Consider the following 27989-nt stretch of genomic DNA (forward strand, 5'->3'; position numbering starts at 1 on the left):
CACTGTGTACATACATTACTTATCCTGTACTGATCCTGAGTTACATCCTGTATTATACTCCAGAGCTGCACTCACTATTCTGCTGGTGTAGTCACTGTGTACATACATTACTTATCCTGTACTGATCCTCAGTTACATCCTGTATTATACTCCAGAGCTGCACTCACTATTCTGCTGGTGCAGTCACTGTGTACATACATTACTTATCCTGTACTGATCCTGAGTTACATCCTGTATTATACTCCAGAGCTGCACTCACTATTCTGCAGGTGCAGTCACTGTGTACATACATTACATTACTTATCCTGTACTGATCCTGAGTTACATCCTGTATTATACTCCAGAGCTGCACTCACTATTCTGCTGGGGCAGTCACTGTGTACATACATTACTTATCCTGTACTGATCCTGAGTTACATCCTGTATTATACTCCAGAGCTGCACTCACTATTCTGCTGGTGCAGTCACTGTGTACATACATTACTTATCCTGTACTGATCCTGAGTTACATCCTGTATTATACTCCAGAGCTGCACTCACTATTCTGCTGGTGCAGTCACTGTGTACATACATTACTTATCCTGTACTGATCCTGAGTTACATCCTGTATTATACTCCAGAGCTGCGCTCACTATTCTGCTGGTGCAGTCACTGTGTACATACATTACTTATCCTGTACTGATCCTGAGTTACATCCTGTATTATACTCCAGAGCTGCACTCACTATTCTGCTGGTGGTGTCACTGTGTACATACATTACTTATCCTGTACTAATCCTGAGTTACATCCTGTATTATACTCCAGAGCTGCGCTCACTATTCTGCTGGTGCAGTCACTGTGTACATACATTACTTATCCTGTACTGAGCCTGAGTTACATCCTGTATTATACTCCAGAGCTGCACTCACTATTCTGCTGGTGCAGTCACTGTGTACATACAGTCAGGTCCATAAATATTGGGACATGGACACAATTCTAACATTTTTGGCTCTATTCACCACCACAATGGATTTGAAATGAAACAAACAAGATGTGCTTTACCTGCAGACTGTCAGCTGTAATTTGAGGGGATTTACATCCAAATCAGGTGAACGGTGCAGGAATTACAGCAGTTTGCATATGTGCCTCCCACTTGTTAAGGGACCAAAAGTAATGGGACAGAATAATAATCATAAATCAAACTTTCACTTTTTAATACTTGGTTGCAAATCCTTTGCAGTCAATTACAGCCTGAAGTCTGGAACACATAGACATCACCAGACGCTGGGTCTCATCCCTGGTGATGCTCTGCCAGGCCTCTACTGCAACTGTCTTCAGTTCCTGCTTGTTCTTGGGGCATTTTCCCTTCAGTTTTGTCTTCAGCAAGTGAAATGCTCAATCGGATTCAGGTCCGGTGATTGACTCGGCCATTGCAGAACATTCCACTTCTTTCCCTTAAAAACTCTTTGGTTGCTTTTGCAGTATGCTTTGGGTCATTGTCCATCTGCACTGTGAAGCGCAGTCCAATGAGTTCTGAAGCATTCGGCTGAATATGAGCAGATAATATTGCCTGAAACACTTCAGAATTCATCCTGCTGCTTTTGTCAGCAGTCACATCATCAATAACTACAAGAGAAGCAGTTCCATTGGCAGCCATACATGCCCACGCCATGACACTACCACCACCATGCTTCACTGGTGAGGTGGTATGCTTAGGATCATGAGCAGCTCCTTTCCTTCTCCATACTCTTCTCTTCACTCTGGTACAAGTTGATCTTGGTCTCATCTGTCCATAGGATGTTGTTCCAGAACTGTGAAGGCTTTTTTAGATGTCGTTTGACAAACTCTAATCTGACCTTCCTGTTTTTGAGGCTCACCAATGGTTTCCATCTTGTGGTGAACCCTCTGTATTCACTCTGGTGAGGTCTTCTCTTGATTGTTGACTTTGACACACATACACCTACCTCCTGGAGAGTGTTCTTGATCTGGCCAACTGTTGTGAAGGGTGTTTTCTTCACCAGGGAAATAATTCTTCGGTCATCCACCACAGTTGTTCTCCGTGGTCTTCAGGGTCTTTTGGTGTTGCTGAGCTCACCGGTGCGTTCCTTCTTTTTTAGAATGTTCCAAACAGTTGTTTTGGCCGCGCCTAATGTTTTTGCTATCTCTCTGATGGGTTTGGTGTGTTTTTTCAGCCTAATGATGGCTTCACTGATAGTGACAGCTCTTTGGATCTCATCTTGAGAGTTGACAGCAACAGATTCCAAATGCAAATAGCAGACTGGAAATGACCTCTGGACCTTTTATCTGCTCATTGTAATTGGGATAACAAGGGGAATAACACACACCTGGCCATGGACCAGCTGAGAAGACAATTGTCCCATTACTTCTGGTCCCTTAACAAATGGGAGGCACATATGCAAACTGTTGTAATTCCTGCACCGTTCACCTGATTTGGATGTAAATACCCTCAAATTAAAGCTGACAGTCTGCAGGTAAAGCACATCTTGTCCGTTTCATTTCTAATCCATTGTGGTGGTGTATAGAGCCAAAAATGTTAGAATTGTATCGAGTCCCAATATTTATGGACCTGACTGTACATTACTTGTTCTGATCCTCCATTATACTCCAGAGCTGCATTTACAATTGTGCAGTCTTCTACACTGACATCTGCTGCTATTTGCTGCTTGTTCATGGTCTTTTCTCTGCACGCACACAATCCCCTCTTGATCCTCTGGATCGGGGACTATCAGGCGTAGTGTAGAGCGCAGACTGCAGACTCTGGTTGAGGTTTCTATAACTAAGGGCTCATGCACACGAACGTATTTTCCGTATTATGTCCGTTCCGTTTTTTTTGCGGACAGTACACAGAACCATTCATTTCAATGGGTCTGCAAAAAAAAACAGAAGGTACTCCGTGTGCATTCCGTTTCTGTACTTCCGCTCTGCAAAAATGCATTACGGACAAGGATACGACTGTTCTATTAGGGGTCAGCTGTTCCGATCTGCAAAATACGGAATGCACACGGACGTCATCCGTATTTTTTGCGGATCGCAAAATACATACGGTCGTGTGCACGAGGCCTAAGGATGGATTTTATTCATGAGAACAGAACTTCAATCACTTTCTTCTTTTTCTCCAACACATCTAAAGTGACACGAGCAAAAATGTCCTCCCGTTTTGTGTACACAGCTCCTCTGCAGATCACTGCAAACTAAGGTCACATGACAGTGCAGCTCCTTTATGTCCTCATTCAGACAGCTGTATGTTTTTGATGTACGCAAAAATGCGGATCCGTTTTTTTTTTGTGTACATTTCAGCTTCTCCGCAAAAAACGGCCATATGAATGAGCCCTTACTCTGACGTTCGTGAGACCTCCTGGGTCCTGAGCGCTGTATTCAGTCCCATAGTGATGGACAGAGCGGCAGCGGACATGTCCCATCGCTGCTCCATGCAATCCATGAACATGGGACCTCTGTTCTCATGCAGGTCGGGGGTCCACCGTGTGGATAGGGGGCCCCAGGCGGAGGGGGATCTATACAGTTCTGTGTTGTACAGGTGCCAGATTATCAGACTTCCTGGATTATAGGAATTTCTCCGTGCAAATTGGATTCCTAAGGGGGGGGGGGGGGGGGTGGTTCTAGATTTTACATTGAATTAGACAGTCATGTAGATGGCAGAGAGCGCTGCTCTGCAGGAAAAAAAAAAACGCTATAGTGAACTCAGGACCTACAGCAGGGACGGCCAACCAGCGGCTCTCCAGCTGTTGCAAAACTACAACTCCCAGACTGCCTACAGCAGGGCATTGTAGTTTTGCAATGGCTGGAGAGCCGCTGCTCGGCCGTCCCTCACCTACAGGATATCTGACATTTTTAAAATACACTTTTTTAAGGACTTCTTAAAGAGGAACCCCTCCTGATATTACTAAGTAATTGCATTCCCCGGGACAGTATTATTATAACTGCACTGCATCTGTTTCTGTGTGTCGTTAAAAAATATCGGCAGTCGGGAATTAGAAATAACTGTAGGGGATATGACTAATAACAAGTCACGGGGGGTGACGGTCTACCTGATGAGGTTTATAAAACAGTCTCTTCTGTGCTACTGTAACATCCCAGAGTTATGTTACTAAACTCTTTTTCCTCGCTACTATTTGTTGGTAACATGTGCCTTGTCATCTAATGTGATTTTACATAATATTCCTCACAAATGTGCATTTTCTAAGCCTGTTACATGTATTTGCTGTAATTTCCATGTACACCAGCAGGTGGCAGCAATTTGTTAGCAAGGTCTTAGGTCAGTTTAGCATATCTAGACTGGAATAGTACATTCCGGTTTAGCTCCCCCTCTATGAGCAGAGTGGGCTGGCCCATGTCCTGTCTCATGGGGAGGAAAGGAAGTTAAGTTTAGTGTGTGCCAGCCACCCCGGCTAGGGGAAGGCTGTGCTGGTAGGAGCTCCCAGAAATAGGGATCCCAAACCAGGATCTCGTCTCGGCTGAGACCAAAGATCACCCTTCCCAGTCTGAGCCATTCAGCCTCAACTGGTGACCAGCAAGCAGCATCTCCAGAACTACAGATCTCCAGGACGAGCCATTCCCTGTGAGCAGAACTGTGAGTAACATCCAGAGACCAGGAGAAGCCAAATTCCTCCTCAGCTAGTCAGTCCCATACACAGCAGAAGACATAGATTCCTGCCATATTCTCCAGGCACATGATAGAAGCAGAAGAGATAGTAATCCCTGCCATACATTGCCAATACCTGCTGGGACCCAAGACTATTGCTGTATCTCATGTGGATTAATGCTGCCTCCAGTAAAGACAAGTTGAATTATATTCCAAGTCTGGATCTCATTCATTGCTACCAAGTTCCTCCATTACTCCTACTAGCAACACACTCATTTATTGCAAGTGAGCCAGGAGTCCAGCCGTACCCAGGTAGGAGACACCGTTGACACTATACCCACTACTACACAGAGACATTTCCCCCCTCTGGCATTCCTCACCTGGTATGCGAGTTGCAACACCTTAAAGGGCCCTGAGACTGTACCCTGCGCACGCTGCAATTGGCGTCACGAACAGAAAACAGACTATTATACCCATATCCGGACCCACTGCATATTTTGGCGTCCGGCTCATTGCACTACTACCTCAGCTATTAGAGGTGTTCAAAGAAGCCCAGCGGCTGGGAAGACTCCCTGCCACTATGAATGAAGCGATCGTAGCGGTGATCCCAAAACCGGGAAAAGACGTCCTCGAAGCCGAGTCTTATCGTCCCATTTCTCTATCGCAGGTGGATGTTAAGATTTTGGCGAAAGTTCTGGCCAATTGCCTGAATTCAGTAATAACTTCACTAATACATTTATGCCCAATATGTCGACAGCGGTAAATATTAGAAGATTATACTTTAATATCCAGGCAGGCCAGGTCCACGCCTCAAGTGCGGCGGTCGCATCTTAAGCATTCGACAGCGGGGAATGGCTATACTTAATATTGGGCCAGGATTCATTCACTGGATTAGGCTACTGTATAAGCTTGTCCTACTGCCAAAATCCAAGAGAATGGACAGCTATCGGCCTCCTGTAGATTATATAGGGGGACTAGGCAGGGATGTCCTCTGACGGTGGAACCGTTGGCTGCTGCCCTTAGAAAGGCAAGTCAGGTGGAAGGTATGACATAGGGCACACTAACGGAAAAGGTCGCTCTTTATGCCGATGATCTGTTAGGACTGGTGTTCATCCCTCCCAGCAGCCATGCCGATCATTAACAGTTTTGGGAAGCGATCGGGCTTGACCATTACCGTAATTGGTCAAAGTCGGTGATTATGGCCCTGTCTCCAAATTTAGAAATTGACCCCTGCCACGCAGCAGGTTTACAAGTGGTATCAACATTTAAATACCTGGGCATTCAAGTATCAGCGCAGATTAGTGACTTTGTTAACCTTAATATATTGCCACTCCTAGACTAGTTTAGGCCTCCTGCACACGACCGTATGGCTTTTTCAGTGTTTTGCGGTCCGTTTTTCATGGATCCGTTGTTCCGTTTCCGTTCCGTTTTTCCGTATGACATATACAGTAGTTACATAGATAAAATTGGGCTGGGCATAACATTTTCAATAGATGGTTCCGCAAAAAAACGGAACGGAAATGGAAGACATACGGATACATTTCCGTATGTGTTCCGTTTTTTTTGCGGACCCATTGACTTGAATGGAGCCACGGAACGTGATTTGCGGGCAATAATAGGACATGTTCTATCTTTAAACGGAACGGAAAAACGGAAACTGTTTTTTTTGCGGAACCATTGAAATGAATGGTTCCGTATACAGAACGCAAAAAACGGCCAGTAAACGGGGGAAAAAAGCGGTCGTGTGCAGGAGGCCTTAGGAAGAAAGTTCAGGTTTGGTCTAATTTGCCCTGGACTTTAATTGGTCGCACTAATCTTTTAAAAATGATCCTTATGCCGCAACTTTTATATGTCCTTCATAATGCACCGACTTGGATACCACTAAAAACCTTTTACACTGTTAACGCGATATTCCGTGACCTCATCTGGAAAGAAGGGACACCACGCATAAAGCTACTTTATGTAGATCTACGACCCAGGGAGGTTTGGCTGTTCCAGATCTCAACTACAGCATATTAGAGGTTGGGGTCGACACCGTCGGGGGGGATTGTGCAGCACCTTATTGGCGGTAGATGTAGAACGACAGCTCTGGAGGACGGTGCTTTCTATAAAATGGGAGGACAGTATGGACTGCTGCCTGTTATTCATAAAGTTTGGTGGAAAGCTAGAAACATAGCGGGAATTCGTGGATACACAAGTCTTACTTCAATCTGGCCAAATTATATCTATAAGGAAATAGATAAGGTTCCGAATGCCAGAACCTGGGAAAGATATGGTCTTGACTGAATGTATAAGTTATATACAGAGAAGTCCCTTAAGGCTGGGTTCACACGGGCGTTGCAGGAACATGCACGATTTTTCCGCGCGAGTGCAAAACATTGTAATGCGTTTTGCAAGCGCGTGAGAAAAATCGGCATGTTTGGTACCCAAACCCGAACTTCTTCACAGAAGTTCGGGTTTGGGATCGGTGTTGTGTAGATTGTATTATTTTCCCTTATAACATGGTTATAAGGGAAAATAATAGTATTCTGAATACAGAATTCATAGTACAATAGCGCTGGAGGGGTTAAAAAAAAAAAATATATATATAACTCACCTTAATCCACTTGCTCGCGCAGCCAGCATCTCTTCTGTCTTCATCTTTGCTGTGCACAGGAAAAGGACATGTGGTGACGTCACTCCGGTCATCACATGATTCATCACCATGGTAAAAGATCATGTGACTGACCATGTGATGACCGGAGTGACGTCACCACAGGTCCTTTTCCTGCACACAGCAAAGAAGACAGAAGAGATGCCGGCTGCGCGAGCAAGTGGATTAAGGTGAGTTAAATTTTTTATTTTTATTTTTTAACCCCTCCAACGCTATTGTACTATGCATTCTGTATTCAGAATGCTATTATTTTCCCTTATAACCATGTTAGAAGGGGAAATAATAATGATCGGGTCTCCATCCCGATCGTCTCCTAGCAACCATGCGTGAAAATCGCACCGCATCCGCACTTGCTTGCGGATGCTTGCGATTTTCACTCAGCCCCGTTCACTTCTATGGGGCCTGCGTTGCGTGATAAACGCACAATATAGAGCATGCTGCGATTTTCACGCAATGCACAAGTGATGGGTGAAAATCACAGCTCATGTGCACAGCCCCATAGAAATTAATGGGTCCGGATTCAGTGCGGGTGCAATACGTTCACCTCCCGCGCGGAAATCTCACCCGTGTGAACTCAGCCTAAGGCTCCATTCACACGTCCGTGGTGTGTTGCGGATCCGCAACACACCCGCCCGGCACCCCTATAGAAATGCCTATTCTTGTCCGCAAGCTGCGGACAAGAATAGGACATGTTCTATCTTTTGCGGACCTGAAGATCGGGGCCGCGCTCCGCAAATGAGGTATGCTGACAGCACACTGTGTGCTGTCCGCATCCATTCCGTCCCCTTAGAAAATGAATGGGTCCGCACCCGTTCCTCAAAATTGCGGAACGAACGCGGACCCATTTGCGGACGTGTGAACTCAGCCTCAGAGCTTTGCTTCGCTGCAGCAGGAATACGAGTTACCTAATTCTCTTTTCTATCAGGCAGAGGAAAAGCAGGAGGAGATAATACCTGCTGAAAAACCTCTTATTATAGACCTTACATCTTCTAGAGGGACCACGAAGGGGGTCATTTCGCTTCACTATTGGAGCCTTATGGAAGCGATCCACAAATCTCAACCATTAAAGTTATAGGAGAAGTGGAGGCAAGATGTTACTCACCTATCAGAGGAGCAGTGGGCAGATGTAGTGGAAAACTTTCCAAATGTGGCAGCAAGCGAGGCTCAGAGTCTCTCAACTATTCCTATTACATAGGGCATCGATCGGATGATACATGTCCAGGTTGTGGAGCTCCTAATGCAGACTTGATTCACATGATGTGGAATTGTCCGAGACTTAGACGCTATTGGGTGGATGTCCGGGAATGAATTAATACTGTGTTTCAAGTACAGATTGACTTGTCCCCACTGGTGTGCATATGAGGTCATGTAGGAGACATCCCCATAACTAGCGACTTCAAACCTATACCAAGCCAGGAAGATGATCGCTTTCCACTGGATTGCACCTGATCCCCAACTGGATTGCACCTGATCCCCCACTGGATTGCCCCTGATCCCCCACTGGATTGCACCTGATCCCCCACTGGATTGCCCCTGATCCCCCACTGGATTGCCCCTGATCCCCCACTGGATTGCACCTGATCCCCCACTGGATTGCACCTGATCCCCCACTGGATTGCACCTGATCCCCCACTGGATTGCCCCTGATCCCCCACTGGATTGCCCCTGATCCCCCACTGGATTGCCCCTGATCCCCCACTGGATTGCCCCTGATCCCCCACTGGATTGCCCCTGATCCCCCACTGGATTGCACCTGATCCCCCACTGGATTGCCCCTGATCCCCCACTGGATTGCACCTGATCCCCCACTGGATTGCCCCTGATCCCCCACTGGATTGCCCCTGATCCCCCACTGGATTACACCTGATCCCCCACTGGATTGCCCCTGATCCCCCACTCCTATCACAACTGATAAACTACACATGTAGGTCTATGTATATCAGAAAAGAGGGAACAACTAAAAAAAAATTATAAAATATGGTCTATGTGGATAAACCATTATGATATCCTAGTTTAATGACCTGGGTATAATGGAAATGTAAGACTCCGAAATTTGGGTGATTAATGTCATTATACTGTATAAAACGGCTCCGGATGGTTGCATTGTGTGCACGAGAGGGTAATTTAGGTCAGGATGACAATGTTCGGGGAGCCCGGGGAAGGACCCGCTTCTGCTTTCATGAACAATAAGAAGACGTAAAAATGGACTCTTGAATTCTGATTTATACTGGTCACTATAATGGCTGCAAGATTGGGATGGGGTTACGGGAGGGTCTTGTATTGTAATGTTTACTTTAACTTGCTATAAAATCAATAAATATGATTTGATAAAAAAAAATATATATAATATCGACAGTATCCCCCATAACAGTGACCCCTACAGCACCCCGCCCCTTTAACAGTGACCCCTACAGCACCCCGCCTCTTTAACAGTGACCCCTACAGCACCCCGCCCCTTTAACAGTGACCCCTACAGCACCCCGCCCCTTTAACAGTGACCCCTACAGCACCCCGCCTCTTTAACAGTGACCCCTACAGCACCCCGCCCCTTTAACAGTGACCCCTACAGCACCCCGACCCTTTAACAGTGAAATCAACCCCTTAACACTGACCCCCCCCACTTTAAAATGGGACCTCCCCAGGAGCCCGCTGCCTTAACAGTGACCTCCACAGCAGTTGCCCCTTTAATAGTGGCCCCTTTCACACGAGCGAGTTTTCCGCGCGGGTGCAATGCGCGACGTGAACGCACAGCCCCCGCACTGAATCCTGACCCATTCATTTCAATGGGTCTGTGTACATGAGCGTTGTTTTTTTTCACGCATCAGTTCTGTGTTCTGCATGTTCTATATTTTGCATTTTTTTACGCAGCCCTGGCCCCATGGAAGTGAATGGGGCTTCAGAGAAAAACGGAAGCAAGTGCGGATGCGATGCATTTTTCACGGATGGTTGCTAAGAGATGTTGTTTGTAAACCTTCAGTTTTTTATCACGCGCGTGAAAAACGCATCAAAACGCATTGCACCCGCGCGGAAAAAAACGGAACTGACTGAACTTGCTTGCAAAATGGTGCGAGTTTCACTGACCACATCCGAACCTAATCCATGACGCTCGGGTGAAAGAGGCCTAACAGTGACCTCCACAGCTCCCCGCCCCTTTAACAGTGACCTCCACAGCGCCCCGCCCCTTTAACAGTGACCTCCACAGCGCCCCGCCCCTTTACCAGTGACCTTCACAGCGCCCTGCCCCTTTAACAGTGACCTCCACAGCGCCCCGCCCCTTTAACAGTGACCTCCACAGCGCCCCGCCCCTTTAACAGTGACCTTCACAGCGCCCTGCCCCTTTAACAGTGACCTCCACAGCGCCCAGCCCCTTTAATGCTAGGGCTACATGATGCGTGACATTTTGTCTCAACAACTTTTATAATGATAGTCTATGGTGTTGCACTGCGACATGTGACATGCTGCGACAGTCGCAAAAAATCCACCCGATGTTTTTTTCTGCGACTGTCGCGTCGCGTCACATGTCGCAGTGCAACACCATAGACTATCATTATAAAAATTGTCGCAAGACACATGTAGCAGCGTAGTTGTGCCGTATGTGTGGTGTACCTCCAACCTAAAGCTGACCTGCAGCAGTGAAGATAAATGACTGGGTTGTTATGGAAACCTGGAGTAAAACTGTGTGTATGTGGAGACTAAGGGCCTGCGAGCTTCTATTGGCTGAGAAGGGACATGTGACCGTGTGTATGGAAGTTGGGATATGAAGAGAAAGACTTGCAGGCTTGTAGTGGCTAATGTGGGTCATTTTTTGGGAATATCTCAGGAACGATACGTCCTAGAGAGCTGAGACTCTCTCTCTCTCCCCCCCCCCCCCCCCACCTCCCTCCCCCAAAGATTTCTTTCTATAATCCCTTAATTTTAGTAGGAATAATAGAGCCCAAAATAAGAATAGATGCTCCAGAAATGATATTACATGGGGAATACAAATACTTACTAAAGGGGTTCTCCAAGACCGGGAACCCATAGTCGTTGTTGGTGCAGAGCGTTCCAGAAGCAGCACCGAGGACGTAGAGCCAGTAGCTCGGCACTGGACCGAGACTCTCCTGAGAGGTCTTTCATTTTCTTTTGCACCATGACCTTTGGTTGCTAGTTGTGGAGTGTCCCTTTAATTAGGGATGACCCAGCCTCAGGATCGGTCATCGACATCAGATCGGCAGGGGTCCAACCCTCGGTTAAATGTTGGAAGGGGCCACAGCACTGGGGTGAGGGCTGCGACCTCTTCCTTGACTGGTGACATTATCGGTCACACGGCATACGGGCAGCTCATTCCTAAATGAATGGGCCTGGGCTGCAATACCGACCACAGCCACTATATGAAGGAAGGCGCTGTGCTCGGGGTACTATTATCTCTGCGGAGATTAGGGTTCAGTTATACCCCCTCTTTCTCAACATAGGTGCAATAACAGACTCTGCCACGACAAGAACGGCGCTGTTCCTTCTCCTTCAAAAAAAAGGTCCACTGTGAGCAAGTGATAGGCCCCTCCTCCCCCTAAACCCCCGCCCCAGAGGAAGCACGTGCCAGACCAGACCAGACCAGACAGCGACAGTCTACTTTTCTTTTAATTTACATGCATAATATTCCAGATCCCAAACTTGATGCGTCCACGTGGTTTGTGCCTCGGAGCTGGTAAAGGAAAAATTGGCACAAAATATACGGCAGAACGCCGATCCGGGGAGCGACGGGCGCTCAGACCAAAACATTATAAAAATGGCAAAAAAATAATAATAATAAACAAGAGAACTTTAAATTTACAAACGACATAAATTAGGGGCCCCCGGCCGGAGCGGTCACAGTAGTCAGTGTGTAATACTGGAGGAGCCCCGCTCCACCCGGGGCGGCATTGTCCAGCGTCAGGGTCCTACGCCCCCCAACTCAAGCGTCACAGGATTATCCTCAGTGCCTCTGGGCCTCCGCGACCAGTCACTCGTACGTGTGCAAAAAAACACAACATCCCGGCCTCTATGGACACAGATAATGGATCATGTACAGCAATGGAACAGCCGCGCCGCTCCAGTCACCGCTCGGGGTCCGGCTCGCAGTTCATGATCCGGATCTTCTCCGAACAGTGTTTTTTGTGAGCGGGCCAGTCTTTCTGTTGGCACTGGGTACCACAGTATCTTGCTAGTTGGCATCTACCACATATATTAAATTCACGTAACTGCAAAATAAATAAATACAATTATATTAAAATCCAATTGGGCTGCAATAACAGAGACGGCCATCAATAAGGTGGGGTCGCTGTCTGTGCAGAAAAAACAGCTTACTAACATCACAACTCCGTTAAAAGGGCCAAACAATAACTAGTCAAAACAAATACACTGTATTTTTTAGATTAGGTACCGCAGGGGAGGAGCAAGATAACAAGATTCTTATTTAAGCCCCACCCCTGCAGAACCTGCAATTCGGCATTATACAGCACCATTTAGGTCCCAAGAAGTAAAATCTTGTTTTACCATTAATATTTATAACTCATAACAAAAACAGGTGATAAATGTATGATTGCTGGGGCCCCACCTGTTGACAAGAATTGGGGGCCCCAGAGACCCATGAGTGAATGGATTAGTAGTAACCACTGCTCCATTAACTTCTGCTTGAAAACAACTGGAAAAAAAACTAATGCACTGTGTATTGCCTAGATTAGGTACTGCGGGGGTGGAGCATGACCATAGGGATGTTTTGTAAACCCGCCCCCGCAGAACCTGCAATAGCCATAATGCAGTATAAATGTCAGACAACTTTCAAGGGGATTTCCCCTTCACAATATTTATAACCCATGCACATGACACTTTATAAACATATGATCGCTGGGGGTCTGACTACTGGGGACCCATTAAGAATAGGTGTCTTGAAATAGAGGTGAATAGAGAGGTAGCGATTACTGCTCCATTCACTTCTATGGGCCAAGCACCATCTTGAGTAAACCTGGGGACCCCTGTTCTATTGATCAGTGGGGATTCCTGCTAAAGAGAGACGCGCTCCCCCTATTCCAGGGGCCCTGTACATACCTGCTTCTCCATCATGGTGCATGGGGGGTAGTGACATTCGTAGTAAGTGCAGGAATTCTCCTCTTCCCGGACGACCTCTCCATTGGCGTTGTAGCAGCGGGTGACGTTCAGCAGTGGAAACAAGTCCTCGATTGGGTCGGTGGGGAGCTGCTGTATCGCTAGCCAATAGAGGGACTGCTCCCTAAAAGAGAGTTCACACCCCGTCAGCCACACTGCATTCTCAGGCAGGATTTCCAAAACTTTAACCCCTTCCTGACCTCTGCCATACATGTACAGGCGAAGCCAGGTCTTTAAAAATAGCACGGCAAACATCGTAACCACCGGGATCTGCTGTTTTACACTGCAAACATTTAACCCCTCAGATCCTGTGGTCAATTGTGACCGCGGCATCTGAGAGAGCTTTTCCCTTGAGCGCTGTGTTCCCGAGGACTGTACGTCTTCCCCGCGCTACGTTTGTTCATTGTGGTAGCCTCAGTCTCTAAAGTATTCAAGGCTACCAGAGCAATAGCTTCTATGCATTGTGCATGTGCAAGCATGTAATATATGTACGCAGTAACTGCACCAGCAGAATAGTGAGTGCAGCTCTGGAGTATAATACAGGATGTAACTCAGGATCAGTACAGGATTAGTAATGTATGTACACAGTGACTGCACCAGCAGAATAGTGAGTGCAGCTCTGGAGTATAATACAGGATGTAACTCAGGATCAGTACAGGATAAGTAATGTATGTACACAGTGACTACACCAGCAGAATAGTGAGTGCAGCTCTGGAGTACAATACAGGATGTAACTCAGGATCAGTATAGAATAAGTAATGTATGTACACAGTGACTGCACCAGCAGAATAGTGAGTGTAGCTCTGGAGTATAATACAGGATGTAACTCAGGATCAGTACAGGATAAGTAATGTATGTACACAGTGACTGCACCAGCAGAATAGTGAGTGCAGCTCTGGAGTATAATACAAGCTGCAGAGGGCTCTGTCACGGTCTGGTCCCTGGACTTTTCCCCCTATGGGGCTGGAGGTTCTACAGGGAATTGCTGGCACCATACGTACACCGACTGCGGCACCAGCTATAGCTTTGCTTCCAGTCTCTGGTCTGCAATCTGCAACTCTCTGGCAGTTGCAAAACTACAACTGCCACCTGCAGACGGTCAGTGTGTGCTAGGAGTTTCAGTTTCAGCAGCAGCGCCCTACGTTCAGTGGGGTACATCATGCAGTCATTACCTCTGCTTGCTTGACACTTCTTCCACCTCCGGTTTCCAGCCCCAGGGCGCCAGCTGCAGATTGTCCAGCCTGTTATCCACCGTGATGCCGTTGAGGTGCAGGACCTGGAAGCCGGGAGCGATCCCTCCTTTATGCCTCTGCCTAAAAACAGGAGGAGAAGGTTAAAATCCGATGACAGGGGGAATAAAGTAACCCCCGAAGCGCCAGCATATCCCAGTACTTACCATAATAATTCATGGAGCAGACGCCCAGACCCCCTGCCCTTGTGCTTGTCAAAAGCGTAGGCGAAGATCTTCGCACCGTTCCCGTCAGCGTCCACCTCCATCCGAGCCTGGGGGAGGGGAAAGGAAGGGCAAAATTAGCCGAGTGTTAGAGTGCAGAAGCTCAATGCAACCCCTGCTGGTGAAACGTGGTATTACAGGGCACCCATTAAAATGACTGAGCGGCAGCCGCTGCTCATGGAGGGGAGACCTAGAGGTTCATAACTTAAAGGGGTATTCCGCTAGGTACTAGTTATCCTGTAGCCACAAGGCTATCAGATGGTGGGGTTCCTACAGCTCAGACCCCCACCGATCACAAGAACGGGGCCCAGTAGCCCCTGCTGCTCCCTCAATTGACCATAGCGGCCGGTTACACATGCGCGCGGCCGCTCCATTCATTTCTACGGGAGTTCCGGAGATACTAGAGTACAGCGCTCACCTATCTCCGGAACGCCCATAGAAATGAATGGAGCGGCCGCATACATCTGCAACCGGATGCTCCAGTTATTTTAGGTGAGCAGCAGGGGGTACGGGGCCCCCGTTCATGTGATCGGTGGGGGTCCCAGCGTTAGGAACCCCACCGATCTGATAGTGTGTGGATATGGGATATTTTTTACCTACTGGAATACCCTTTTAAATGACTACAATAAAACTGCTTACTTCAAATGAATAGTTGTCCACCAGCGGGATGTCCTGCTCATCGATTAATGTATACTTTATCTGCAAATAGGAAAAAAAATAAAAAAAATTACAGTTAAAGTCTAGTCACCGGATACCGCAAATTCCCGCCACTTTTTGATTGTCTCTGCTACCTGTCAGTGAATGGAAACATCAATTGATATAATGGATCAGTCAAGACTGGATACAATTGTGACAGATGCTCCGCCGTGCCAATTACTGGGTCTGTGAAGGTTTTCAGCCACTGGAGGCAAACAAGAACGCCCCCCACTCACTGACAGCAAGCAGTGATCTTGAAAAAGATGAGGAATTTGAATATGAAGCGTATCAGAATGCTGCAGTTGGTGTCATGCACTAATGACTAAGGTCCTTAGATGCTGTCAGCTTTGGGTACAGGCACACCCAACATGGGAACAACCTGCGGAGCTTACACAATCTCAAACCTAGCACCACCCAGGGTAACGAGAGGTTAATGAGGCACGAGGACAGCAGCCAAATCATTAGCCAACCCTTCACGATGGGAGTTGTAGTTCTGGAGCCAAATTATACCCCACGGCTCCTGTTGCCCGGCCCTGCTGGGCAGACACAAAGGGCACCTAGCAACTGAATACAAGCTAGTTATCAGCCACTAGGACAGGGTCATGGCCTACAGTGATATAGATCACTAACCAGACAGACGGGGGTGTCAGACCATCCCAAAATCAGATAGGTGTAGACTTACTACCCATCCATTTCCCCCTCCCATCAACAAAAATAATTAAGAAACACATGTACAGAAAGGTAATTCCTGGTGATCAGTGCGCCCCCTGGTGGAGGAGTAAATACATTAATGTATATGCAGTACTCGAGTTGACCACCAGAGGGCGCCCAAGCCTATGCACATTTCCAGTCAGTGCAGGGCGCCACCAAGTGGTGGGTTGAGGTGACAGGCGTCAAAAAAGGCGACATACCCAACTCAAGCCGCTCTGGGGGTGGAGCAAGCTAGACCCCTCCCACCAGCGGGTGTGTCCACACAAGGCGAACGTATCAACGTGTTTAACCTGCCGATTCTACCTCAATAAACCGACAGGTGGGCGACTGACCGTGAGGCGCTCCGACCCCGGCTCTCACCTTGCCGGCCACCCGACCGAGTCGCACGATGCCAAGCTTGAAGTCAGTCATGGTCGGTGTGGTAGGAGGGAGTGACACCACGCACGCCACTGTCCCCCTTCTCGTCCGCCTCGCGCGGTTAAAGCCACGTCTTCGGTAGGCGAAGCCCCTCCCACTTCGACGGTAACGGCCGCCGGCTACGTGAAAGGTCGACCGACCGGGCTCGCCCCGACGCCACACGAGGGAGACCTGGGATGCCACGCACCGCCTCTCCCCCTACCGCGCTCACAGGCGACACCCAGAAGGGGCGGGGCCTGGGACACCGACTGACCAATCAGGGAAGGCAGCGAACGAAAGTCTTCTGCGCGCAGCCGGTATACACCGGCCAATCAGAGCACTCACTGGGCGGAGCCAGTCGCCTGCTTATGACGCCACGAGGGGAAGGGGCGGGGCCGTTTGGAAATCGACGTCAATTTCGCGGGAAAAATAGTTTTTTAAGGCGCCAGCGGGTGACGTCACGGCGGAGGAACAGGTGTCAGGATTTAAAGGGCCAGTACAGGGATAAATCCTTAAAAACATGACTGCAGCCTGTCCAAATTACAACTCCCATCACACAGAGCATGGCCGGAGTTGTGCTTTCAATAGATTTTCAGAGCCTCAGGGTGAGCATTCTGTGTAAGCTTTCAGCCGCTCCCAGACACCGCGACGTACATCCTAAGGTGCTAATATTCGTTAATTTCTAACGATGATTTGTTTTCCCTTAGTCCTAACAGTGGCACAGATGGGGTATTCTGCCCACGTGGACTGGTTAGGACAGGTGGAAATTTTATTGACAAGTGAAAGTAATTAAACAATTAACAAGACCCTCCCATCCCAATAAAGAGGGGGATCAACCCCAGTCCCCTTGTGTAGTTACAAGCAGAAAAAAAGGCAACAATAAAGTATAACTGGGGGGGGGGGGGGTGGATATTTGTGTGCCACTGTTAGGACTGTAAGGCCCCTTTCACACGGGCGAGATTTCCGCGCGGGTGCAATGCGCGAGTTGAACGCATTGCACCCGCACTGAATCCCGACCCATTCATTTCTATGGGGCTGTGCACACGAGCAGTGATTTTCACGCATCACTTGTGCGTTGTGTGAAAATCGCAGCATGCTCCTCTTGCTCATGCTCCTGAGTTCAACATATGGCTTGGTAAATGGTGTCAAGAGCAAGGATTTGGCTTTGTTTCTCATGATAGCTCTACTTGGAATAGAAAGGAACTGTACAAAAAAGATGGTTTGCATCTTTCTCTCAAAGGAACAAATGTACTTAGTGAACAACTCCAAGAATTTGCGAAACAGTATTTAAACTAGGAAGGGGGGGCAAAAGAGTGAAAATAAAAGAGTCCAATTGCCCCCCGAAACAATGCCAGAACAGGTCAGAAGCACAGAGGTTAAGAAATGATAAGCTCAGAGTCCTGTCTACAAATGCTCGCAGTTTAGGTAAAAAAATCAATGAACTTGGGTCAATAATGGCATCTGAGAATGTAGATTTAGTGGCTGTTACGGAGACATGGTTTAATGAAAGAAATGACTGGGACATAACCATACCAGGGTACTCTTTATACAGAAGAGACAGAGAAGGCAAGAAAGGAGGAGGAGTGGCCCTGTATGTGAAAGATAGCATTAAATCTAACCTAATACAAGTTGGTGAGGCCAACATAGAGTCAGTTTGGGTTACCTTGCAGTTTGCTAACCATGCAGTAACTCGTGTAGGTGTGATATATAGACCACCTGGTCAAGTTAAAGAACTAGATGATCTACTAGTTGAAGAAATAGCTAAAATGACAATGAAAGGAGAAGTTATCATTATGGGAGATTTCAATCTTCCAGATATAAACTGGAAAACCAAAATAGCAAGTTCTACCAGGAGTACAGATATTCTAAATTCCCTACTGGGGTTATCTCTACAACAAGTGGTTGAGGAGCCAACCCGGAGGGAGGCCATTTTGGATTTGGTATTCACAAATGGGGATTCGGTATATGATGTCATTGTAGGCGAAACCTTGGGATCTAGTGATCACCAGTCAGTGTGGTTTAATATAAGAACTGTGAAAGAGTCCCACCACACAAAAACAAAAGTTTTAGATTTTAGAAAAACAGACTTTTCAAAAATGAAATTAGTCATAAATGAGTCCTTATCAGACTGGAACGGATTACATGGAGTCCAGGAGAAATGGGACTACTTAAAAGGTGCATTATTGAAGGCAACAGAAAATTGCATTAGACTTGTCAGTAAAAGCAAAAAAAGGAAGAGACCACTTTGGTACTCAGCAGAAGTGGCCCAAATCATTAAAAATAAAAAGCTAGCATTTTGTAATTATAAAAAAACCCAGAGCAATGAAGATAAGGAAATCTACAAGATTAGGCAGAGAGAGGCCAAGCAAGTTATAAGAACTTCTAAAGCACAGGCAGAAGAAAAACTAGCTCAGTCTATGAAAAAAGGGGATAAGACATTCTTCAGATATATAAATGAAAAAAGGAAATTAAAACAAGGAATAACTAAATTAAAAACAAAGGACGGAAGGTATGTAGAAGAGAATAAAGGGCTAGCCGACTGCCTTAATGAATACTTCTGTTCAGTTTTTACAAAAGAAAAAGGAGAAGGACCTCCACTAGAAAGGATGACTAATAAATCGTTTGATGCATGTATCTTTACAGAGGAAGATGTTCTAAGTTTGCTGTCTAAGGTGAAGACAAATAAGTCACAGGGGCCTGATGAGATACACCCAAAATTATTAAAAGAGCTTTGTGGTGAGCTGGCAAAACCGTTAACAGATTTATTTAACCAATCATTAGTAACAGGAGTCGTCCCGGAAGATTGGAAATTAGCAAATGTCGTGCCCATTCACAAGAAAGGTAGTAGGGAGGAATCAAGCAACTATAGACCAGTGAGTCTGACATCAATAGTAGGCAAATTAATGGAAACCCTATTAAAGGATAGGATTGTGGAACATCTAAAATCCCATGGATTGCAAGATGAAAAACAACATGGGTTTACTTCAGGGAGATCATGTCAAACAAATCTTATAGATTTTTTTGACTGGGTGAATAAAATAATAGACGGTGGAGGTGCAGTAGACATCGCATATCTAGATTTTAGTAAGGCTTTTGACACTGTCCCACATAGAAGACTTATCAATAAACTGCAGTCATTGAGCATGGACTCCCATATTGTTGAGTGGATTAGGCAGTGGCTGAGTGACAGACAACAGAGGGTTGTAGTCAATGGAGAACATTCAAAGCAAGGTAATGTTACCAGTGGGGTTCCACAGGGATCTGTACTGGGACCGATTTTGTTTAATATCTTCATAAGTGATATTGCAAAAGGCCTCGATGGTAAGGTTTGTCTTTTTGCTGATGACACAAAGATATGTAACAGGGTTGATGTTCCTGGAGGGAAACGCCAAATGGAAAAGGATTTAGGAAAACTAGAAGAATGGTCAGAACTCTGGCAACTGAAATTTAATGTGGATAAGTGCAAGATAATGCACCTGGGGCGTAAAAACCCAAGGGCAGAATATAGAATATTTGACACAGTCCTGACCTCAGTATCTGAGGAAAGGGATTTAGGAGTAATTATTTCAGAAGACTTAAAGGTGGGAAGACAATGTAATAGAGCAGCACGAAATGCCAGCAGAATGCTTGGATGTATAGGGAGAGGTATAAGCAGTAGAAAGAGTGAAGTGCTTATGCCGCTGTACAGAACACTGGTGAGACCTCACTTGGAGTATTGTGCACAGTACTGGAGGCCATATCTCCAGAAGGATATAGATACTCTAGAGAGAGTTCAGAGAAGAGCTACTAAACTAGTACATGGATTGCAGGATAAAACTTACCAGGAAAGGTTAAAGGACCTTAATATGTATAGCTTGGAAGAAAGAAGAGACAGAGGGGATATGATAGAAACTGCTAAATACATAAAGGGAATCAACTCGGTAAAGGAGGAGAGCCTATTTAAAAGAAGAAAAACTACCACAAGAGGACACAGTTTTAAATTAGAGGGGCAAAGGTTTAAAAGTAATATAAGGAAGTATTACTTTACTGAGAGAGTAGTGGATGCATGGAATAGCCTTCCTGCAGAAGTGGTAGCTGCAAATACAGTGAAGGGGTTTAAGCATGCATGGGATAGGCATAAGGCCATCCTTCATATAAGATAGGGCCAGGGGCTATCCATAGTATTCAGTATATTGGGCAGACTAGATGGGCCAAATGGTTCTTATCTGCCGACACATTCTATGTTTCTATGTTTGTGCCTTTTTCACATAACGCAAGCCCCATAGAAATGTATGGGGTTGCGTGAAAATCGCAAACATCCGCAAGCAAGTGCGGATGCGGTGCGATTTTCACGCACGGTTGCTAGGAGACGATCGGGATGGAGACCCGATCATTATTATTTCCCCTTATAACATGGTTATAAGGGAAAATAATAGCATTCTGAATACAGAATGCATAGTAAAATAGCGCTGGAGGGGTTAAAAAAATATAAAAAATAATTAAACTCACCTTAATCCACTTGTTCGCGCAGCCGGCATCTCTTCTGTCTTCATCTGTACGGGATAGGACCTTTGATGACATCACTGCGTTCATCACATGATCCATCACCATGGTGATGGATCATGTGATGAGCGTAGTGACGTCAAAGGTCCTATTGCTCACAGCACAGATGAAAACAGAAGAGATGCCGGCTGCGCGAACAAGTGGATTAAGGTGAGTTTAATTATTTTTTATATTTTTTTAACCCCTCCAGCGCTATTTTACTATGCATTCTGTATTCAGAATGCTATTATTTTCCCTTATAACCATGTTATAAGGGGAAATAATACAATCTACAGAACACTGATCCCAAGCCCGAACTTCTGTGAAGAAGTTCGGGTTTGGGTAGCAAACATGCACGATTTTTCACACGCGATTGCAAAACGCATTACAATGTTTTGCACTCGCGCGGAAAAATCGCGCATTTTCCCGCAACGCACCCGCCTCTTATCCGGGCCAAAAATATGATGCCCGTGTGAACGAGGCCTAAGGGAAAACAAATTATCGTTAGAAATTAACGATTCCCTTACGTCCTAACCAGTGGCACAGATGGTGATTAGCAAGTAGAAACCCCCATGGGAGGGCTCTCATGCCTGGCGGAGGATAACACTGTCCTGCCAAATGAGGAATAGCTATCTATCCTAGAATCCACTCTATAGTGTGAGATAAAAGTGGAGTGAGAACTCCAAGAAGCCGACTTACAGATGACATCCAGCGGAATCGAGCTTCTTTCCTCAAAGGAAGTAGCCACCGCTCGAGTAGAGTGGGCCTTCACAAACTCAGGTGGCTCCGAACCTTGAGACACATAAGACTCCCGAATTGCCTCTTTGATCCATCGACTGATGGAGGGTTTAGAGGCTTTCCTACCATTGTGGGTACCGGAAAAAAGGATAAGGAACGGTCCAAATACCTTGGACCGTTCCAGGTAAATCTTGAGAAAACTCGAGACATGGAGCCCCTTTCTTCTGAGGAGGGGAGAGGAGCCAAAACTGGAAGAGAAATCACCTGGTTGATGTTACTGAATGAAGGCACCTTTGGAATAAAGGTCGGTAAAAACTTGAGCAGCAGCACCCGGTCTTGCAGGAACTTGGTGTACGGCTCAAAAGCAGAAAAAGCTTGGAGTTCCCCAACTCGCTTTGCAGAAGTGATAGCCAATAAAAAAAAAAGTAATTTTCCAGGTTAGAAACTTGAGCTTCACCTCCTCTAAGGGCTCAAAGGGGGGAGATGATAACCCCCTGAGCACGACCGTTAAATCCCATACCGGGATAGGTTTAACTATCGTAGGCTTTAACCTTGAAGCTCCCCTAAGGAACCTCTTGACAAGGGGTTCTTGAGAAATGGACCTGTTGAGACAGGCCGAGATCGCAGAAGTTTATCCAGACCGTCCTGCAGGAACTGTAGGATGGTAGGTATGGACACATCAGTGGATGACAGTTGACGACTGGAACACCAAGTTGAGAAAATCTTCCAAATTCTTGAATAAGATCTGTTGGTAGCCTCAGATCTAGAGTGCTCTAGGGTTCTCAAGACAGACCCCGATAGCCCTTCTATTCTTGGAAGGGACTGATCAACCTCCAGGCTGTCAGGTTGAAGATTTGAGGAGGTCTGAGTGTCCCCCGACACCAGTACTCTCTCTGGGGGAAGCTTTCAAAATTGCCCCCGACTCATTTGAATGAGTTGGGTAAACCAAGCTCTTTTCGGCCAGTATGGAATGATGGCGATGACTAACGCTTGGTCCTGCCTGATTTTCATCAATACCCTCGGAATCTGGAGGGAAGATATAGGCCAGCCCGAACCTCCATGGGATTGACAGTGCATCTATTGCCACCGGGTTATCCTCCCTGTAAAGGGAGCAATACCTCTCCACCTTGGTGTTGAACCTCGTTGCCATGAGATCGATCTCTGGCATTCCCCACATGAGCGTTATGTCCTTGAAGATGTCTGGATGGAGAGACCACTCCCCGGTTGGAAGACCTCGGCTCAGGCCATCTGCTATCATATTGTGAACTCCGCGAATGTGGACGGCTGATAAGTGGGTGAGGTTCAATTCTGCCCAATCCAATATCACACCTATCTCTCCCCGTAGACTTTGTGACTTCGTGCCTCCCTGCTTGCTGATGTACATTACAGCGGTCATGCTGTCTAACTTTACTCTCACCACTTTGCCTTGAATGCAGGGAGCGAAATGAAAAAGGGCTAGCTTGATCGCCCTGATTTCTAGGAGATTCAATGATAATAACTTCTCCTGAGGTGTCCAGATTCCTTGGACTGTCTTGTCTAGAAGATGTGCTCCCCAGCCTACTAGGGATGCATCTGTGGTAAGTATGATCCAAGAGGGTTGGATCAGGGACTTGCTGTCCTCGAGATGGGTCCACCATCTTAGGGAGGACCGGGCACGATAAGACAAGGAGTGCACGGAATTTAGTCCCAACGGACTGTGATTCCACTTGGCTAGCACCTCCGATTGTAGCGGACGTAGGTGCCATAATGCCGAAGGAACGGCCTCTGCGGTTGATGACATTAGTCCCAACATTCTCATCAAAGTACGAATGGTTACCTTCCGAGGTACTGAGAGAGAGCGGGCTGAATTCTGAACAGATAGCCTTCTTTCGGGAGTAAGATGAATAGTCATTTCCACTGAATCCACCAGGAATCCCAGGAACTTCACTAAGGTAGCTGGTAGGAGCTGGGACTTGTCCCAGTTGATTATCCATCCTAACTGGTGGAGGAAGGCTACAGCCCGCTGAATGTGTCGGGACAGGATCGCTTGGGAAGGGGCTCTGAAGAGCCAGTCGTCCAGGTATGAAATTATGCTCAGACCCTGAAGTCTTAGAGCTGCCACCACGGAAACCACCACCTTGGTAAATGTGTGTGGGGCAGACGAAATTCCAACCGGGAGAGCCACAAACTGAAAGTGTTTTAGGACTCCCCTGATTTGCACCGCGATCCTTAAGAATCTTCTGGACCCAGGATGGATGGGAATATGGAGGTAGGCATCCTTGAGGTCCAAGGTTTCCAGGAAATCCCCTGGCAAGAGAAGATTGGTCACTGACTGGATAGTTTCCATCCGGAAACGCTTGCGTCTGATGAACTGATTGAAGAATCTCAGATTTATGATCATCCGCCAGTCTCCGGTCACCTTGGGTACCAGAAAAATTGGGGAATAGATACCTGCTCCCTGATCTTGAAGAGACACCTACTCTAGTGCCCCTTTCTGAAGATACTCCAGAACGTAGTTCTCCAAAATTCTCTGTTTGCTGGATGGAAGCAATTTTGTTTGAACAAACTTGTCCAAGTCTACCAGGTATCCCTGAGATATAACACGGAGAACCTACAGGTCTTGGATATGAGTCTGCCAAGACCCTAGAAAATGTAGGCGACTGCCTACGGGAATATGGGGAGTTCTGGAAATCCAGTCAGACCGGCAAGGTACCAAGAGCCTCGAGGAGGCCCACAATCAGAGCGTCAAGGACTTCTTGGGGGGCTTAGAGACTCTGGAGGATCTTCCCCCTCTATGGAAGCCCCAATCTCTTTGGGATCTAGGCTGAGGTCCCGAACTGGACCCATACCTCTAGCCCCGACCACGAAAGGACTGTTGGGGAAGGGATTTGCCCTTCTTGTCCGACAGTCCCTCCATTATTTGGTCAAGCTCTGTTCCAAACAGTCTGCCGGCCTTATACGCCATGGCGCAAAGATTGTGTTTGGAAGTAGTATCCGCCTTCCAGGGTTTTAGCCAAAGCGGGCGCCTGCCCGCGGTAGAGAGCGCCATGGACTTAGAACCCAATTTTAGTTGTTGTGGAGCCACACAAAAAATCAATGGCTAGGCCGGCCGTCTTACAAGAGGCCAGAATCTTATCCCTATAGACCCCAGGTCAGACTGATTCTGGGCGAACCTGGTTTTAAGGAAGTTCGCCACTTCAGAAGACGCAATAGCGACAGAGGCAAAAGCCGAGGAGTACACATGCCTAAAGGCACAATCAGCCTTCCTGTCCATCGGATCCTGGAGACTTGAACCGTCGTCCGATGGTACCATGGTCCTCTTGGACAACTTAGAAATGGCCATGTCCACTTTTGGAACTGGCCACCACGAGGACAACTGATCCTCTTTTATCGGGAAGACCGACTTGAACCTATTGGTCAACACGGGACCCTTTTCTGGTTTCTTCCACTCCGTCTTCATTAGAGATAGGAGGGAAGCGTCCACTTTAAAGGCCCCTTAGAGGCGGATGTTGAGGCTTCACCCTGATCAACATCCTGGTCCCCCGACTGGATGGATCTCAGCAGCCGCTGGGCCTTTTCGGGAGGGAAGAAGTAGGCAAAACCGTCTTCATCCTCGGAAGAAGAGGAGAGAGATCAGTCTCTGGTATCCTGACCCGACACCTCCATGGCCCGATGAGGAGAGGAAGGTCTCCGGCGCTTGGATATAAGAGCCTGCTTCAGCTCCTCAATGGAGGAGTTCACTTGACTCATGTTAGACTCCATATAACCCTTTACCCAGTCTACTACATCATGAACCGTAGGTTTCTGCTGGGGAAGAAGCTTCGCCCTACAGGGTGGACATCGGGAATACACATAGTTGTCCTCCAGGACAATCTGGCAGTCGTGGCACTGGAGAAGACGTCTCTTGCCAGGATTCTTCCTGCCAGGATCCCGATCACCGTCCCCGGTAGACGACATGGCTGCCAAAAGAGAAACAGGATTAACTGTTGCGTTAGGCGGAGGAAAGGAAATTTCAAGCAAGAAGGTCTTTTACCCAGAAAAAAAACACGAAATGCTAGAATCAAAAGAAACCCATAAGGGTAATTATAAGCACAAACTGAACAAAGGAACCCGCTGAAAGTGGGAATCCAATACAGCCTAAGCAAAGATAAGCAGAGTAAACATACAACTGCGCTCCAGGAGGCTGACTGACCCTTTAAACCAGCTTTAAATAGCCTGCCTGGCGCCAAAAATAGGCTCCACCCACATGGGGGCAGAGCTAGCGCTAAACCCCCTAAGGCTTTTAAAAATATAATTAATTTATGGGAGGTTAGATCGCCACAGGGGGCGAGAGACGGAAAAGTTATATTATAAAGTAATATAATATAAGGAAAGACGACTGAGACCGGGAGGAAGTGCAAGAGAGGAAGTGACGTCCACTGACGTCACTCCCAATATGGCGGCGCCCACCGGAACAAAGCGGGCCGCCGATACCCGACACAAGCGCACTGCCAGAGGACCGGCAGCGCATGTACCCACGAGGGAGCCCCGCCCCCCGCAGAGAAGAAAAAAGGTACCGCACAGTAGCGCGGCTAGAAAAAAATCACCCTGCACAAGCAAACTGACCCCAACAGGGGTAAGAGCCTGCATAAAGATAGAACAGGGGTCCCCCAGAAAGGGAGGGGGGACCTCCACCCATCCAGAGGACTGAAAAGAACACAAGGGGACTGGGGTTGATCCCCCTCTTTATTGGGGTGGGAGGGTCTTGTTAATTGTTTAATTACTTCCACCTGTCCTAACCAGTCCACGGGGGCAGAATACCCAATCTGTGCCACTGGTTAGGAGGTAAGGGAACCTGCAATTAGTTTATTTATTTATTTTTGTTCTCTACTTAATTGCAGGTTCCTGAAATCCCATAATGACGTCTTATTTCTTATCCTCCCCCCCAAAAAAAAATATTCACCGCGACGAGGCGCGTGGCGATCCCATCTCTATAATAGAGGCTCATATTATCCTCGTGGCGACTGAATCTGCAACAATGTATCATCCTGGAGTTCAGGCTGTTTGGCTTAAATAGAATTGTCTGGATGCGATTGTAGCAAACCTTCAGGTGTGATTATTATTAGGCTACTTTCACACTTGCGTTTCACGGATCCGTCAATAAACTGACTAAACGGAGACAAACGGAAGCCATTCAGATGGATCCGTCTGTATTGCGGATCCGTTTGTCACGTTCGTTTCCATTTTGCCATCCGTTTAGCGGATCCGTTTTTGAATGAGTTGCATCTCTAGGTTCCATCTTCATGTATTCAGATCCCCAGGGTTGACATGCTCCTATATTTCTCCAGGGCTATCTTGTTGAAATTCAAAGCTGGTCCGGCTTTGATAATGGACCACACTTTTCGGACTCTTGTACACGACTACATGCACTTAAAGATGTATAGTGTTCGTTAGCGGGCCATATGTCCCTGATCGTCATTGATCGTGCGTACGGGAGTACAGAGCATCATGATGCTGACCGTGTTGTGCCGCAAACTGGGCTATTGTCCCGCACTCATATGATCTATCAGTGCAAGACTATATTCCCGCGGGCAGCTCGAATTGCACAGAATCATTGTACACTATGATGCTGTGTGCTCTCGTGCGCACGATCAATGCCACTACGGGACATATGGCCCGCTCACGGACCGTATGTCTCTGGGGGCATACAGTCTTGTGCAAGAGGCCTTAAAGGGGTTTTCTCATCTTAGACAATGGGGGCATACCGCTAGGATATGCCCACATTGTCTTGTAGGTGCGGGTCCCACCGCTGGTACCCTCACATATATTGAGAACGGAGCCAAGAAAGTGGATGAGGTCGCACTGCGCCGCCGCCGCCCTCCATTCATTTCTATGGGAGAGGCGTGGTGGACGTACCACGGGAAATTTGTTGTCCTGCAGCAACAGTGCTCCCCGCTCTGTTCTCGATATAGGTGCGGGTCCTACCAATGTTACCCACACCTATCAGACAATGGGGGAATATTCAAGCGAAATCCCCCCATTGTCTATGTGAATACCCCATTAAAAACTGTGTGTCCCTTGTGGTAATCACACTAGTTATATTAGAGCGTCATCGGGAAATCATTAAACGGTAAAATTACAAT

General features: G+C 47.1%; 1 protein-coding gene across 3 annotated transcripts; it reads right to left on the reverse strand.

Moving 5' to 3' along the window:
* Positions 1-11852: 11852 nt before the first annotated feature.
* Positions 11853-16910, reverse strand: ZMYND19 (zinc finger MYND-type containing 19). Of its 3 annotated transcripts, XM_040405776.1 has the most exons (7): positions 16594-16904; positions 15618-15775; positions 15466-15525; positions 14770-14876; positions 14546-14686; positions 13317-13497; positions 11853-12469 (listed from the first exon to the last, which is right to left on the reverse strand). In XM_040405776.1, the coding sequence occupies exons 4-7, from the start codon at positions 14868-14870 to the stop codon at positions 12326-12328; spliced, it is 567 nt and encodes a 188-aa protein (XP_040261710.1). In that variant the 5' UTR covers positions 14871-14876; positions 15466-15525; positions 15618-15775; positions 16594-16904; the 3' UTR covers positions 11853-12325. The 3 variants fall into 3 exon arrangements, with proteins under 3 accessions (XP_040261710.1, XP_040261708.1, XP_040261711.1); XM_040405774.1 differs by lacking the exon at positions 15618-15775 and having other exon boundaries at positions 16594-16910; XM_040405777.1 differs by lacking the exon at positions 15618-15775 and having other exon boundaries at positions 16566-16905.
* Between the last annotated feature and the right edge of the window lie 11079 nt (positions 16911-27989).

This window comes from Bufo bufo, chromosome 8, assembly GCF_905171765.1.
Source record: "Bufo bufo chromosome 8, aBufBuf1.1, whole genome shotgun sequence".
In the NCBI taxonomy this organism is placed as follows: Eukaryota; Metazoa; Chordata; class Amphibia; order Anura; family Bufonidae; genus Bufo; species Bufo bufo.

Coding starts and splice junctions, on each gene's coding strand:
- ZMYND19 (XM_040405774.1), bottom strand. CDS start 16,644: ATGACTGACTTCAAGCTTGGCATCGTGCGACTCGGTCGGGTGGCCGGC. Junction 14,877..15,465: donor TGGACAACTATTCATTTGAA/GTAAGCAGTTTT, acceptor CCCCTCCCCCAG/GCTCGGATGGAGGTGGACGC. Junction 12,470..13,316: donor GCACCATGATGGAGAAGCAG/GTATGTACAGGG, acceptor TTTATTTTGCAG/TTACGTGAATTTAATATATG.